The sequence below is a fragment of the Panthera uncia genome, chromosome D4 (genome assembly GCF_023721935.1).
Source record: "Panthera uncia isolate 11264 chromosome D4, Puncia_PCG_1.0, whole genome shotgun sequence".
Taxonomy (NCBI): Eukaryota; Metazoa; Chordata; class Mammalia; order Carnivora; family Felidae; genus Panthera; species Panthera uncia.
The window spans coordinates 45576310-45592250 of NC_064807.1; the positions used below are offsets into that span (position 1 = coordinate 45576310).

General features: G+C 39.4%; 1 protein-coding gene across 1 annotated transcript; it reads right to left on the reverse strand.

Moving 5' to 3' along the window:
- Positions 1 to 6488: 6488 nt before the first annotated feature.
- On the reverse strand, positions 6489 to 6868 carry LOC125925164 (60S ribosomal protein L30-like). The gene has a single exon (XM_049634339.1). The coding sequence runs from the start codon at positions 6834 to 6836 to the stop codon at positions 6489 to 6491; it is 348 nt and encodes a 115-aa protein (XP_049490296.1). The 5' UTR covers positions 6837 to 6868.
- Between the last annotated feature and the right edge of the window lie 9073 nt (positions 6869 to 15941).

A 15941-nucleotide genomic window follows, 5' to 3' on the forward strand; every position in this document is an offset into this window, starting at 1 on the left:
TAAATTCCTAGCAGTGCTATTGCTGGGTCATAGGGTAGGTCTATTTTTAATTTTCTGAGGAACCTCCACACTGCTTTCCAGAGCGGCTGCACCAATTTGCATTCCCACCAACAGTGCAAGAGGTTCAAGGAACTGATTCTAAAATTTATATGGAGAGATAAAAGACCCAGAATGGCCAATACAATATTGAAGAAGAACAATGTTGGAAGTAAAGAAAATAAAAGAGAAAAGATAAATGAAAACAACAAAAAAAAGATAAATCCATGACCTAATCCTCACACTTTATACAAAAGATAACTCAGAATGAATCACAGATTTAAATGTAAAATGTAAAACTGTAAAACTTTTAGAAAAAAAATCAGAGAAAACTTTCAGGTTCTGGGGCTAGGCAAAGAGCTCTTAAACTTGATATCAAAAGCATTACCCATAAAAAGAAGAACTAATAAATTGGATCTCATCAAAACTTAAAACATTTGCTCTGCCAAAAACCTTGTTAAAAGTATGAAGAGAATAAGCTACGGACTGAGAAAATATTTGTAAGCCACATATCCAAAAAAAGACTGGGACCTAGAGTATACACAGAAAAAAAAAAAATCTCAACAATAAGATTAACCATCCAAATAGAAAATGAGCAAAAGTCATACACAGACATTTTATTGAAGAGGATATACAGATGACAAATAAGCACATAAAAAGATGTTCAGCATTACCATCAGCCAAATGCAAATTAAGGCCACAGTAGAATAGCTCTGCATGCCTATCCAAATGGCTAAATTTTTAAAAAATGTTGGGGAAGATACGGAGAAATTGGATCACTCATACAATGTTCATGGGAGGACAAAATGCTAAGGCCACTCTGGAAAACAATTTGATATTTCATATAAAACATTCAACTACCATGTATGACTCGGCAATTGCATTCTTTAGCATTTATCTCAGAGATATGAAAACTATATTTACACAAAAGCATTCTTAACAGTCTTATCCATAATAAACGCAAACGGGAATCAATTCCCATGTTCCTCTGTAAGTGGTGAAACTGTGGTGCATCCATACCACAATTGGAATATTAATTAGCAATCAAGAGGAACAAATCATTGGCATAAGCAACAACTTGAGTGAATCTTTTTTTTTTTTTTCTTTATTTTTGAGAGAGACAGACAGAGTGCAAGTGGAGCAGGGGCAGAGAGAGAGGGCGACACAGAACCGGAAGCAGGCTCCAGGCTCCGAGCTGTCAGCACAGAGCCCGATGAGGGGCTCGAACTCACGGACTGCGAGGTCGACCTGAGCTGAGGTCGGACGACTAACCACTGAGCCACCCAGGAGCCCCAGGAAGGTGGTTTTTATCATAGAGGGCAGCAAAAAAGATCCTTGTCATGATAGAGCTGTGTTTTGTTTTGAATATGGTGGTAGAAACACATACCTGAAACTGATAAAATCATATAAAACTGCATAAACACGCACACACGTACATTTAAAGCTGGTGAAATGTGAATAAGATTTATGGATTATATCATTGTCAATTTCCTGGTTGTATATTGTATCGTAGTTACCATTGGGAGAAATTTACTAAAAGGTACTTGGGATATCTCTGTATTATTTCTTATAATTTTATGTGACTCTATATGTCAAAATAAATAGTTTAATTAAATAATAGTTAAATGTATAATTATCATATGACTGATCAATTCCACTTTTACCCAGGAAAAGGATAATATATGTCCATGGAAAGATCTGTATACAAATGTTCGTAATAGTATTATTGATGACCGTGAAAATCTGGAATTATTGAAATACCCATCAACAGATGAATGAATAAATAAATTGTGGTAAATCCATACAATGGAATTCTGTTTGGCAATAAAAAGAACAAATTACTGGTACACAAATAACATGGATGACTTTCAAAAACATGTTGAGGAAAAGAAGCCAGATACAAGAGAGCGATTACTGTATGAATCCGTTAGTATTCATTTCTAGAATAGGGAACGCTAATCTACGTTATCAGGAAGATCAGTGGGCCTGGTCCCGAAGTGGGAGTTTGAGCACCCCTGGTCAGAAGAGGACTTTTTGAGAAGTGATGAAATCTTGTACATTTTGATTATACTGATGATTATAAAGATGTATACATTAATCAAATTGTATGAAATTATATGATTAAAATCATACATTTTATTTTTTGTGAAAGCTACCTCAGAAAGGGGTTTTAAAAGAAAACTTACATCCTTGTGAGATAAATCATATGAAGTTGTGTTACTTATTTCATGTAAAGAAAGTCTCCCAGATAAGGTGACATTTGTCCAGAGACATGACAACAATGAGAGTGAGAAAATATCTTAGTGAGAAATGTGTGCAGTAAGAACAGAAAATACACATCCCTCACCGGAGATCCAGCTTAGTGTATTCACATGTCCCTGAGGCCAGCGCGGCTGGGGTGAGTGGTAAGAAACAAGGTCACATATGTAAGGGCAAGACAGATGGAGGCAGGGGTGGGCACATAACATTCAAAGTCATGTAGGCTGTTATTGTGAGTGAACTGGTCAGCCTTCAGACGGCAGAAGAATAACATGCTCTAACTATATTTTAATGGGGTTACTTTGCCTATTTGTAAAGAATAGTGTCTGATCAGACCAGATGGGAAATTATATTTCCTGTCTTTTAAGATCTTTAATTCAGGTTTCATTTCTGTGAAATGAATATTTGTTCAAGTCTCAGGAATCAACTGGACACCCAAGATGTTCTCCTGTGAGTTCATTTCAGAGCCTGTCTACTAAAATAAAATAGGCTCTCTCAACTTCCCTGTTCCCTTGACATTTGAGAGATAAAAGGTTATTTTTATAGATATTCCAAAACCAATAAAATAAATAATTACAAAAATCTTGGTATATAAAATATCTAAGTAACTGCATCATGGTTGTAAAAATGCCCAAAGTGACTTCAAAATGATTACATATGCCACACATTGGAGGGAGTTTGTTGGTGCTTTTAAAAATGATTTTTTTTTGTTTTGTGTGTGAATACAAATAGCACAGACCCAAGGACAGCCACATGGTGCCGTCAGAGAACATAAGTCACAAAACACGTGATTAACAAAACAGTATCAAGTCAATGCAAACCAGTTAATTTTGCTAATGACTGCCATGCATGGTCAAAATAGACAGTGAGCTCTCTTCTGGCATAATTAACAAGCACATGTCTACCATGGAGCGTAGAAATTATAGTAAATAGTAAATGGGAAAAGAACAAGAAGAGTGGGAATGAGGAGGCAGAAGAACAGGAGCAATTGCTCAGACACAGAGCCCAGCATTTAGCCCATCAGTAACATGGAGCCTGGCAGTGTGATGGAAGAAAATCTGCAAAAGTAAATACCTAACGCACATGGCCCAGAAGGGCCCAGAATCAGGTCACAGTGATCCCAAACACCTTTCTAAGAAAAAGAGTCCACTTATTGGCAACTGTTCCAGAAAAGTGTTAACCAGATGGTTATTAGAGAGTCAGTTTATATGCGTTCAGTCTGGCCTTAACACACCTCATTTTACTTCTTGGTCTTTTATGAAAAACTTGGATTCCTTCTTTGAAAAAATATTGAAACAAATAACTTTGGTGTTGTTTTCAAGAGAAAAAAATGAGTGCTCGTCTGAATTGGGTGTATTCTCTCTCTCTCGCTCTCTTTCCTTATTGACATTGATATAATGATGTGTTTGTCCATTCTGGAAAAATGTCCTTTTTCAACCAGCTTATGTCTCATCATCAGTAGCAGAAAACAGCAAACTATTTCATCCATTATGAAGGTAGTAATGTTCAGCTGAAACACAAACATTTATCAACGTCCTCTGTGACTGCCTCAAAAATTGTCAAGCAAGGGGTTCCGGAAGATGGCGGCGTAGGAGGACGCGGGGCTCACAACGCGTCCTGCCGATCACTTAGATTCCACCTACACCTGCCTAAAGAACCCAGAAAACCGCCAGAGGATTAGCAGAAGGGAGTCTCCGGAGTCAAGCGCAGACTAGAGGCCCACGGAAGAGGGTAGGAAGGGCGGCGAGGCGGTGCGCGCTCCACGGACTGGCGGGAGGGAGCCGGGGCGGAGGGGCGGCTCGCCGGCCAAGCAGAGCCCCCGAGTCTGGCTGGCAAAAGCGGAGGGGCCGGACGGACTGTGTTCCGACAGCAAGCGCGACTTAGCGTCTGGGAGGTCATAAGTTAACAGCTTTGCTCGGAAAGCGGGAAGGCTGGAGGACAAAGGGAGGGAGAGCTGCTGAGCCCCCGGACGGCAGAGCTCAGCTTGGCGGGGAACAAAGGCGCCAGCGCCATCTCCCCCGCCCATCCCCCAGCCAAAATCCCAAAGGGAACCAGTTCCTGCCAGGGAACTTGCTCGCGCAGCGCAAACACCCAACTCTGTGCTTCTGCGGAGCCAAACCTCCGGCAGCGGATCTGACTCCCTCCCGCTGCCACAGGGCTCCTCCTGGAGTGGATCACCTAAGGAGAAGCGAGCTAAGCCTGCCCCTCCACCCCCCGTGCACCTTGCCTACCCACCCCAGCTAATACGCCAGATCCCCAGCAACACAAGCCTGGCAGTGTGCAAGTAGCCCAGACGGGACACGCCACCCCACGGTGAATCCCGCCCCTAGGAGAGGGGAAGAGAAGGCACACACCAGTCTGACTGTGGCCCCAGCAGTGGGCTGGGGGCAGACATCGGGTCGGACTGCGGCCCCGCCCACTAACTCCAGTTATACACCACAGCACAGGGGAAGTGCACTGCAGGTCCTCACCACACCAGGGACTCTCCAAAATGACCAAACGGAAGAATTCCCCTCAGAAGAATCTCCAGGAAATAACAACAGCTAATGAACTGATCAAAAAGGATTTAAATAATATAACAGAAAGTGAATTTAGAATAATAGTCATAAAATTAATCGCTGGGCTTGAAAACAGTATACAGGACAGCAGAGAATCTCTTGCCACAAAGATCGAGGGACTAAGGAACAGTCACGAGGAGTTGAAAAACGCTTTAAACGAAATGCAAAACAAAATGGAATCCACGATGGCTCGGCTTGAAGAGGCAGAGGAGAGAATAGGTGAACTAGAAGATAAAGTTATGGAGAAAGAGGAAGCTGAAAGAAAGAGAGATAAAAAAATCCAGGAGTATGAGGGGAAAATTAGAGAACTAAGTGATACACTAAAAAGAAATAATATACGCATAATTGGTATCCCAGAGGAGGAAGAGAGAGGGAAAGGTGCTGAAGGGGTACTTGAAGAAATTATAGCTGAGAACTTTCCTGAACTGGGGAAGGAAAAAGGCATTGAAATCCAAGAGGCACAGAGAACTCCCTTCAGACGTAACTTGAATCGATCTTCTGCACGACATATCATAGTGAAACTGGCAAAATACAAGGATAAAGAGAAAATTCTGAAAGCAGCAAGGGATAAACGTGCCCTCACTTATAAAGGGAGACCTATAAGACTCGTGACTGATCTCTCCTTTGAAACTTGGCAGGCCGGAAAGGCTTGGCACGATATCTACAGTGTGCTAAACAGAAAAAATATGCAGCCGAGAATCCTTTATCCAGCAAGTCTGTCATTTAGAATAGAAGGAGAGATAAAGGTCTTCCCAAACAAACAAAAACTGAAGGAATTTGTCACCACGAAACCAGCCCTACAAGAGATCCTAAGGGGGATCCTGTGAGACAAAGTACCAGAGACATCACTACAAGCATAAAACATACAGACATCACAATGACTCTAAACCCATATCTTTCTATAATAACACTGAATGTAAATGGATTAAATGCGCCAACTAAAAGACATAGGGTATCAGAATGGATAAAAAAACAAGACCCATCTATTTGCTGTCTACAAGAGACTCATTTTAGATCTGAGGACACCTTTAGATTGAGAGTGAGGGGATGGAGAACTATTTATCATGCTCCTGGAAGCCAAAAGAAAGCTGGAGTAGCCATACTTATATCAGACAAACTAGACTTTAAATTAAAGGCTGTAAAAATTGTCAAGCAAGTGCACATTCATTTAACAGGCATTTCCTCACAGCCTACTGTGGGCAGGGGATACAGGGACAGATAAAACCAAATCTTTGTCATTAGCTTAATAATCCATTGTGGAGGATAGCTTATAAATACATAATTAAAATACTCAAAGCAGTTTAAAATTTACTGAACCCCAAGACACTTTTGCGGAACCTTCAGACAAGGTGGTTTATCTTGTTATACACCACTAGAGTACCTGGCACTCATCCTTATGTAATTGAAATTCATTCATTCATTCATTCGTTCGTGCAATGTTATTTTGAGTGCCACTTAGCATGTGCATGACGTTGTTCAAGGTTGTGGGTGGCGTCCAGAATCATAAACAAATTCACCACCTTCATTGAGCTTATATTATGTTGTTGAAGAGAGAGAAAAACAATAAACAAATAATATAATTTTGTTTTGTTTTAAAACAAGCTCTGGTCTTCTTAAAGAAAAATTCTGCGTGATTTACTTTTCACCAGTCTGTTCTGGTGTGCTTCGACTGATACCAGACTCATCTGGATCAATAATCGTCACTGTGCACGCTCTGTAGTATTTCTCACATGCTGGGCCCAATTCAGTATCATTTCTACTGTCGTGATGAACACGAGTTTTGGCTGACATGGTGTAGTTTTCTATTTCAGCTTTCCTCAAGGCTGGGCAGTTGTTGGCAAGGATGACCAGTTTCACTTTGCCATGTCTAATCATTTTCATAGTCTGCGTGTACCCTAGCATGTACTTTCCGCTTTTCATAACGAGTTGGAGCCTAGAGTTGATGGACTCTGGTGACTTTTTCGTCTTCTTTGCAGCCACCATCTTCCTGCCTTTGGTGCGGGAGGGACCCAACCAAAAGCAGCTGCCACGATGGCCGGGAGAGAGAAAGGCAACAGATCATATAATCTTAAGTAATGATAGTCATTAAGAAGAAAAGCAGAGGGCACAGTGCCTGGGTGGCTCAGTCACTTATGTGTCCAGCTCTTGATTTCTTTGACTCAGGTCATGATCTTGGGGTTCGAGAAATCGAGCCCCATGTCGGGCTGGGTTCTGACAGTGTGGAGCCTACTTTGGATTCTCTTTCTCTTCCTCTCTTTCTGCCCCTCCCCTGCTCATGCGTGCTTTGGATTCACTCTTTCCCTCTCTTCTGCCCCTCCCCTGCTAGTGCTTGCACCTTCTCTCTCTTTCTCAAATAAATAAAATTTCCAAGAAGAAGAAGAAGAAGAAGAAGAAGAAGAAAAATAATAGAGGGGCAAATTGTTAGAGTAATAGAATAAAGATTGTTGTAGATAGATATATTACAAAAGGCCTGTTTAAGGAGGTGATGTTTTCCAGAGACCTAAGTAAAGTTTTGTCAGTTTTCTATTACTGCTATAACAAATTACCACAAATTTAGTGGCCTAGAACAATACAGAATCTCACAGTCCTGTAGGTCAGAAGTCTGACATGGGTGTCATTGGGATAAAATTAGTGTCAGGTGACTTTCATACCTCTGAAGACCCCACAGAGGAATTTGTTTCCCCATTGTTTTCATATTCTAGAGGCTGTCCACACGTTTAGCACAGGGCTCCTTTCTTCTATCTTCAAAGTGAATGGATCAAGTCTTATCATATCACCTTTTTCTTACCTTCCTCCATCATCCTAGCTTTGTCTGACAAACTCTCCTTCTCAAGTCCTTTAATACTACTCAGATTTTCAAAGCCCCTTTGCCTTGGATCATAACATATTCCCAGGGTCCAGGGATCAGGACACGGACATCTTTTAAGATGGGGTCCATTATTATGCTTACCACAGAAGCGAGTAAGTGTTGTATGTAAATATCTAGAGAAAGGGCGTGCAAGGAAGAAGCAAGAGGCAAATGCAAAGACACTGAGTGGGAAATGAGACTGATGTGTTTGTGTCTGCGAGACCAGTATGTCTGGAGTGGGTGGAATGACAGAGCAATAAGTGACGATGTCAGTGGATTAAGCAGGGACCAGGTAAAGTGTGGCCTGGAAGCCACAGTAATATTACTTTTATTTCGATTATTATAACAAAATTGCAAGAAGGTTTTGGAAGGGATGGTGACATAACCTGTTCATTTTGTCTCATGTGTGTGGCCAGCACTAGAATATGAGCAATTTGAGGGTAGGGACCATGTTTATCACGTATGCCGGTGTGTCTGTAATATCTGATTTAGTATCTGACTCAGAGTAAGCCCACAATAATCATTATTTAGCCAATCTAGGGATGAATGAGATATGTTGGCCACACTGAGTAACTGATAAATTTCCCCGTGCCTCTCTTCCGTCTACCTTCCTCTATTCCCCTCTTCCCTATCTTCCCTCCATTTCTCCCTTCCTTCCACCCTTTGGACCTTCCTTTCTTCTGCTGTGTGAGAAATATGGGTGCTATGAACTCTTCAAATGAAATGCCGAGGCAAGTAGAGAATGCAATGTCTGTAGGATAAAAGCATTCTTATCTGAAAATAAGATTCATCTTATTGCCAAGAAATCGGCTCTAGTCTGATGACTCTTCGTGATGCACGTCTTGACAGATTAAAGATTATGATTTGGACACAGCAAGTACTGCAGAAACTAGACACAGAAAATTCTTCTCTAGCCTTTTGATGTACTTCCATGCAGTTTGTAAAAGCCACACTTGGATGGATTGCTTCCTGAGAATTTTCAATTTTACCAGATGGGCCTATACCCTGTAGCCTTGTCGGGCTTGTCAAGACCACACACCAAATATGAAGACAAAGTTACTGCTTATCTCTTCCGATTTTTCATGCACCATGTCAAAAATGGACATACGGTCTCCTTCCGTATTCAACTTTTACCAACAGTAACCGAATGACTATTATATGGCAATTAGGCTTGCTTCTCTTTGCACATTATTTCATCTGATTCCCACACTGACCCATTAATAAGAGTTAAATACCTATTTTGCCCATTTTGGGAAATCGAGTGTAGAAGGTTAATAAAATAAGATGTACAAAGATGTGTATAATAATCTAAGGTTTATCCAACGACGGGAAGAATTCAAGGGTGAGTCTCTGTGTGGAGAAGATATTACCTTTTTTAAAAGAATAAAAATACAAAGCCAAAAGCAGAAGTAGTTTTCTATTGGGAAAAAAATACAGTTGCATATTAGAGGAATAAATGGATAGTAAGTCTTGAGAGAAAGCTAGACTTCTCTGAGTTTAATTGATTTGTAGATTTGACTCTGGAACCATATACATGTTTTGAATAATTTGACAACAAAATTATGTATACAAGCAATCCATAAAATGAAACTCCTCCAATGAGATAAACAAGCCTATCATTCAATTTGGCGGCATGATCACACAGAAAGAAGTCATTTCAAGCGTTTTAAGATATGTAATTCACCTGTACATCCTAAGAGTGGAAAGAGTAGAAAAAAAACTCTTGGGGCGCCGAGGTGGCTCAGCCTGGAGCCTGTTTCGGATTCTGTGTCTCCTTCTCTCTGACCCCCCGTTCATGCTCTGTCTCTCTCTCTGTCTCAAAAATAAATAAAAACATTAAAAAAAACCTCTTAAACTCTTTTCAGTAATTATATTATAGGTGTGGTGTTAGTGTTATTATCCTGAGACTATTGTATGTGTTTGATGGAACAAAATGAATGAATTATGTTATGTTGCTGAGTTCTTAGATTTCTCAGCCTGAAGTAAGGTATTAGAGGATGGTGAGTTTGGGCTCCTGAATTTGAATTGGGATTATCAATATGAGCTCAGGTTTTAAAAAACAAACAAAACAGTTACAGATTATGTGTCCAAAAAAAAAAAAAAAATCAAGTCACTTTGGCTTCTAGTAAGTGCTTAACAAAGGCGAGCTACTATTATCCCCTCAGTTTTGCGTGTATTACTAAAATATCCTACTGAGAAAGAGCAACTAAGATTCAAGCCGGAAAAACATCATTTATGCATAAACGCTTTGCTTAAGAGTCTTCTCACATGCGGCACATTAACAATGCTAGACAGAAACGGTGGTGGTAATGGAGAGAATGGGTCCTCCTGACCTGTCTCAGCCAGGGCTGGAGGGTCATTGAGGTTTGTCAGGAGATACCATTTTAACTAATAATTTCCATATCCATCTCTATCTAGGATTTTGCAAGCGCTGTCAGCAAATAGTGCTTCTTTAAGTATCCCTTCCATTGTCTGAGATGGAAGCAGCCATGCAAACTTCCGTGTCTACACTGAGGTTTGCAGGATAGAGAAAAATAAAGTTCGATAAGCCCTTGCCAGTTAAGGAAGTCCCAACTTGTTTAGCCCCACTTCTGTGTGTGTCAGAGCACACAGTGAGCATCAAATCATGGTGTTATCTTAGGATCACATTTTTCTTATTCCTGTTGTGCTTTGACTCTAGCCTCAATCTTACCTATATTTATTCTCTTGTCTCTGAAATCCTAATTTGAATCTTCCCCTGATACACTGCATTTGGTATGGCATTTGAAGCCCTCGTAACTTGATCTCAGCTCTTCCTGGGGACTTTTCTGGATATTTATTTATTTATTTATTTATGTTTATTTATTATTGAGAGACAGAAAGAGACAGAGCATGAGCAGGGGAGGGGCCCTGAGACGGGGAGATACAGAATCTGAAGCAGGCTCCAGGCTCTGAGCTGTCAGCACCGAGCCCGATGCAGGGCTCGAACTCACAAACTGTGAGATCATGACCTGAGCCAAAGTCGGATGCTTAACTGACTGAGCCACCCAGGCGCCCCTGGATTTTTTTTTTTTTGATCTCCAGTTTTTATTGTTTCTTATGAGCATGTGTTTATATCTGTCTGTGACCATTTTGTTAGTTCATGCAAATATGTTGAAATGTCTGTTTGCCTTTAGATAATTCTAAAGTATCCACATTAAAACTTTTGGAGAGTGTATGGATGTGTTGGTGTAAATGCACACATGTATGTGTATGCATGTGAATGTGGGCACTGTGTATAAGATGTGTAGGGGGAGACTAGACGGAAGGATGAGTCCACACTAGAAATATACTGACAAGAATTTTAACCCTGATGCTATTCATAACTTCACAGTGTATTCTTAGGCTAGTCACTGGTTTCTCACTTTCTTCATTTTTAAAATGCTTACTATGTACTGGAAAGAGGGTAAGATGGTTAACAGAATGGCTAACATGTAGTATTTGCCCTTAACAATGCACAGTCCACGTAGTCGGGTGAGGAAATAAACATGTAAATCTATAGTCATGGTAAGAAGCATTTGTTCAGTGCTCCATATGTGACAGGGACAAGAGCCTGTATTTGTGATCTAATTTAAACGTTGTAACAACCCAATGAAATATATTCTATTATTATTCATGTATTGTATACAGAAAGACTGAAACTGAGAGCATTTAATGACTTCCCCTAAGGTCACATAACTAATAGTGTTGCAGGGCAAACTCAGGACTCTGATATCACAGCTCAACTCTACAAAATCATGCCATACTGGCTCTCTCATGCATTACTACAATCCTATAGCAATAACAGAGAGAGGACAAGAGTGCCAGAGCATACAGAACCTGAAGAAAATAGTTCTTTCAGAGGAAGGTCAGGTGACATTTGAACTTGGCATGAAGAAGGTTAGGTGACATTTGAACTTGGCATGAAGGTGTAGGAGATTGCCATAGAAAAAGGAGTAGATCCTGAAGGAAAGGGCAGTTCAGAGACAAATGATTTTAGTGTGGCTGGACTTTAGGACACTCAGGCTTGGCTGGAGAATGGGAAGAAAGATCACTAGATACCAGGCAAGAAGTATCAGACTGGGGGAATGTTACAAAGAGTCCTATAGTACTTCCCAAATTTCAATATGTGTGCGAGTTACCTAAGGTTCTGGTTCCAAAGAAGACCACGATTGCAAAAGTCTGGAGAAGCACCTGGTATTCTGAATTTCTAGCAAACTCCTAGGTGATACTGTTGGTCTTTGAATAGAAATATTCTTTATGATACAAATAAATGTAGACTTTATCCAGCTGGCCTTATGGAGATGCTATTGAATTCTTGTGGGCAAGGAAAAACTATGGTCAGATTGGCGTTTCAAAAAAATAATTTTTGAAGTTCTCTGGAGGATGACTTTCCTATCTTCCATACAGTGATGTGTAGGACCAAATAAGATAAATTAGGTTTTGAAAGTATTCATTGCTAAAATACATTAGGTATTATCCGCTAGGATACTCACCTTTCCTTGATATCTAATCTTTTAGATATGGTCTGAAAAAGAAAGGAGATAAGCGCTCAATGATTATAAATAAAATTTCAGATACTAAATTGATTCATACTTTTGCATGATTGTTTTAGTTGCCCGTAAGCATGATTGGGTGATTTTCTGCATTGATAGAGGTCTACTATTTGCTTTCCAAATGGGACAAATTTAGGCTTGTGAAGGAAAAGAAGGCCGTTGTGCCTGCCAAATGGTTTAGACACAGCAAGCAGAGACTTAACTACCCAGCAGGGTCTCCGTCCAGTAACTGTGCCTGCTGTGCGTGTGTATGTCCTGCACTTCAAAGGAGCCAAATGTGAACAAGGGCCCTTGAGATTCATAGTCAGTAAGTCCTCCAGCCCTTACAGAGATATGCACCATTTGGTTCAAAAGCATAGCAGTAGCACAGTTGTAAAAGGACAGGATATTTCTTTTCCCAAAGGGTGGCGAGTCAAAGAAACATGTATTAATTATTATTGGCAAGCCTATAAGCCCTCTCATTAAGACCTAAAAGGGACTTTGGAAATACATTACTGCCGCTGTTTACAAATTGGTCACTTGAAGAACACATGAAAATATTCGCTCCAAATCACAGATTTTAACGTGGAGGGTTGGCTATAAAAGACTACTGTATACTTCTAGGAATCTAGCTTTGTTGAGAATAGGTGTAACGCTGATTTCTCCTAAGAGACATACTTACAATTCCAAATGCTGAATGGAGATTTTCACTTTGATGTCTCTTCTACATACTCATGTTCTCTTGCTTTCATCATGTGAATTTAACTTGTTAGATTTCTCATTACACAAAACCAAACATGTTCCCCTTTTTCCATTCTCTCCCTCTGATTGCAACATAAAGTGCCTCCAGCTACCCAAAGCCAGAAAACTGAAAGTAACCCTGACCTGTAAAAGTGTGGATCTGATCCTAATTGGCATAGAAATTAGACAAGTGAGGGGTGCCTGGGTGGCTCAGTTAGTGAAGTGTCAGACTTTGACCTAGGTCATGATCTCGCCATTCCCAAGTTCAAGCCCCACGTCGGGCTCTGTGCTGACAGCCCAGAGCCTGGATCCTGCTTCAAATTCTGTGTCTCCCTCTCTCTCTGCCCCTCCCCCACTCACGGTCTGTCTCTCTCTCTCTCTCTCTCTCTCTCTCTCTCAAAAATAAATAAACGTTAAAAAAATGTTTTTAAGTTAGAATATTGAGCTAATGTATATACCTCCACACAGTCCTCAGGTTGAAATCTGGGTGGTATATATGGGCAACTGATCTGAAGAGCAGGACAAAATTTTGGAAAAGTGATGGTTAAAACCTAGCCCACACCATTGAGTTGGATATCGTGGCTTGAATCTAACCATGTGAAGTGCCTGCAAAAATATCAACATTATCTATTGAATTTAAATGGGACCCACAGTATTATAATTTATTATTCAGAATTTCTAGAACACAATTCACAATTACTCAACATACACAGAATCATGAAAATTTCAACTTGTGCCACAGAAGATAATCAGCAAATGCCCATGACAACCCAATATAGATATTAGAATTATCTGATAAAGACTCTAAAGCAGGTATCTTAAAAATGCTGAGTGAGCAACTATGAACGCTCTTGAAACAGATTTGAAATAAAATGTAGCTGCAGAAATAGAAAAGATATAAAGAAGAACCAAATGGAAAGTTACCAGCTAAAAATTACAATGACAAAAATAAAAAGCTCACTGGAAGGACTCGATAGCAAAATTAAGATAATCGTCTGTGAATTTCAGGTTAGATCAATAAAAATGATCCAGTCTGAAAAACAGGGAGAAATAATGATCTTAAAACGTGAACACAATTTGAGGGAATTGTTGAACAATAATAATAGGATGAAAATTTGTGTCTTCAGGGCCCCCGGAAAGAGTGATAAAAAAGTGTTGTGCTAAAAATAGTTTTAAGAAATAATTGTTGAGAACTTCCTAAGTATCGCAAAAGCGTAAACCTCTAAATTCAACAGGTTCTGAGAGGACCCTACACAGGATAACCCCAAAGAAATTCATGCCTAGGTGCATAGTAATCAAAATATTGAAAACACAAAATAAAGAAAAGGTCTTGAAAGCATCCAGATGTGACATACTACCAATAAGGGAACAATGGTTCAAAATAGCAGATTTCTCATGGAGACTGAAGGGAGGAGTGGTACATTAGTTTTAAAATATTGAAAGACAAGGACTGCCATGCCATAATTCTATTTCTGGTGAAATGTCCTTCAGGAAGGAAGGAAAAATAATATTCTTAGGTGAAGAACAGCTAAGATAATTTATACCTATCACACTTGTTTGAAAACAGTTGCTAAAGGAAAACCTTTAGGCACTAGAGAAATGATACCAGAAGGACACTGGGAAAATCAGGAATGAAGAGCAATAGGAAAAAAAAAAAACCAAAAACCAAAAAACAATACTAACTAGATAAATTTAAACTATTTTCCTTTGAGTTTTACAAAACACATTTGGCAGTGTATTTGTTTATTTATGTATTTATTTTTTCAAAAAGGTGATTTTATTAAAGCACAGAGCAGGACCCATGGGCAGAAAGAGCTGCCCACATTTGACAGTTTAAAGCGAAATGTGTATAGCATTAACTGATAGGGTGTTTCCACATATGTAGATGTAACATACACGACAATTACAACGTTGTGTGGAGAGGGAAAGGGAATTGAGTTGGTGGTAAGTCTCCACATAGCAACTGAAGTGATACAATATTGATTCTAACTAGATTTTGAAAGTTAAATATGCATTTTATATTCCCTGGAGAGCCAATGAAATAGGAGACAAATCGAATGGAGCTCAGGAGGCACCATTTCCAACTAGAAGATTTTATTGAAAATAAAGTGAATAGGGTAAAATATTAACATGTATTACACCTTGGAAGTATGCACATGAGATCTATTGTCCCTGTACTATTCTATTCTTAAAATATCTCATAATATATATTAATTTTAAAATAATTACAGCAAGGGATTATATGGTTAGGCTCCAGTGTGAAATCAAGATAAAATTACCACTTTATTTAATATATTAAAGGATCTGGTTCTAGAAATAGCATGCAGACTCTTAGCTTGCAGTTGTACAACTTAGCTTATGAAATGTCCATTTCATCTAAAGTAATAGACATGATTTTTTTTTCTGATTCTAAATACAATACATATCTATTGTAGGAAAAGTAAATAAATCGGAAAAGTGTAAAGAAGAAAACAATCAACTATCAACTCTAATCCTACCATCTAGGAAAAAAAAATCTCACTATACATTTAAGCAAATTTCCTTCCAAGTATTTTTTTCAATATTTGTATAATTGATAGCACTTTTTCATTTTAAGCTCAGCTTTAAATCAATCATTACCCTTCTTTCCATGATTATATTCTTTGTAATCAATAAATAAAAGAGATCAGATGTGACAAAAAATAAGAATCTTGGGTTCATTTTATTTTTTTAAATGTTTATTTTTAAGGGACAGAGTGTGTGCACACATGTGAGCGGGGAGGGGCAGAGAGAGAGGGAGACAGAGAATCCCTGCGCTGTCAGTGTAGAGCCAGACATGAGCTCGAATCTAGAACCGGGAGATCCTAACCTGAGCCGAAATCATGTCGGGCACTTAACTGACTGAGCCACCAAGGCGCCCCTAGTTTATTTCATTTTAATTCCAGCATAGTTATAATACAATGTTACGTTGCTTTTAGGTGTACATAT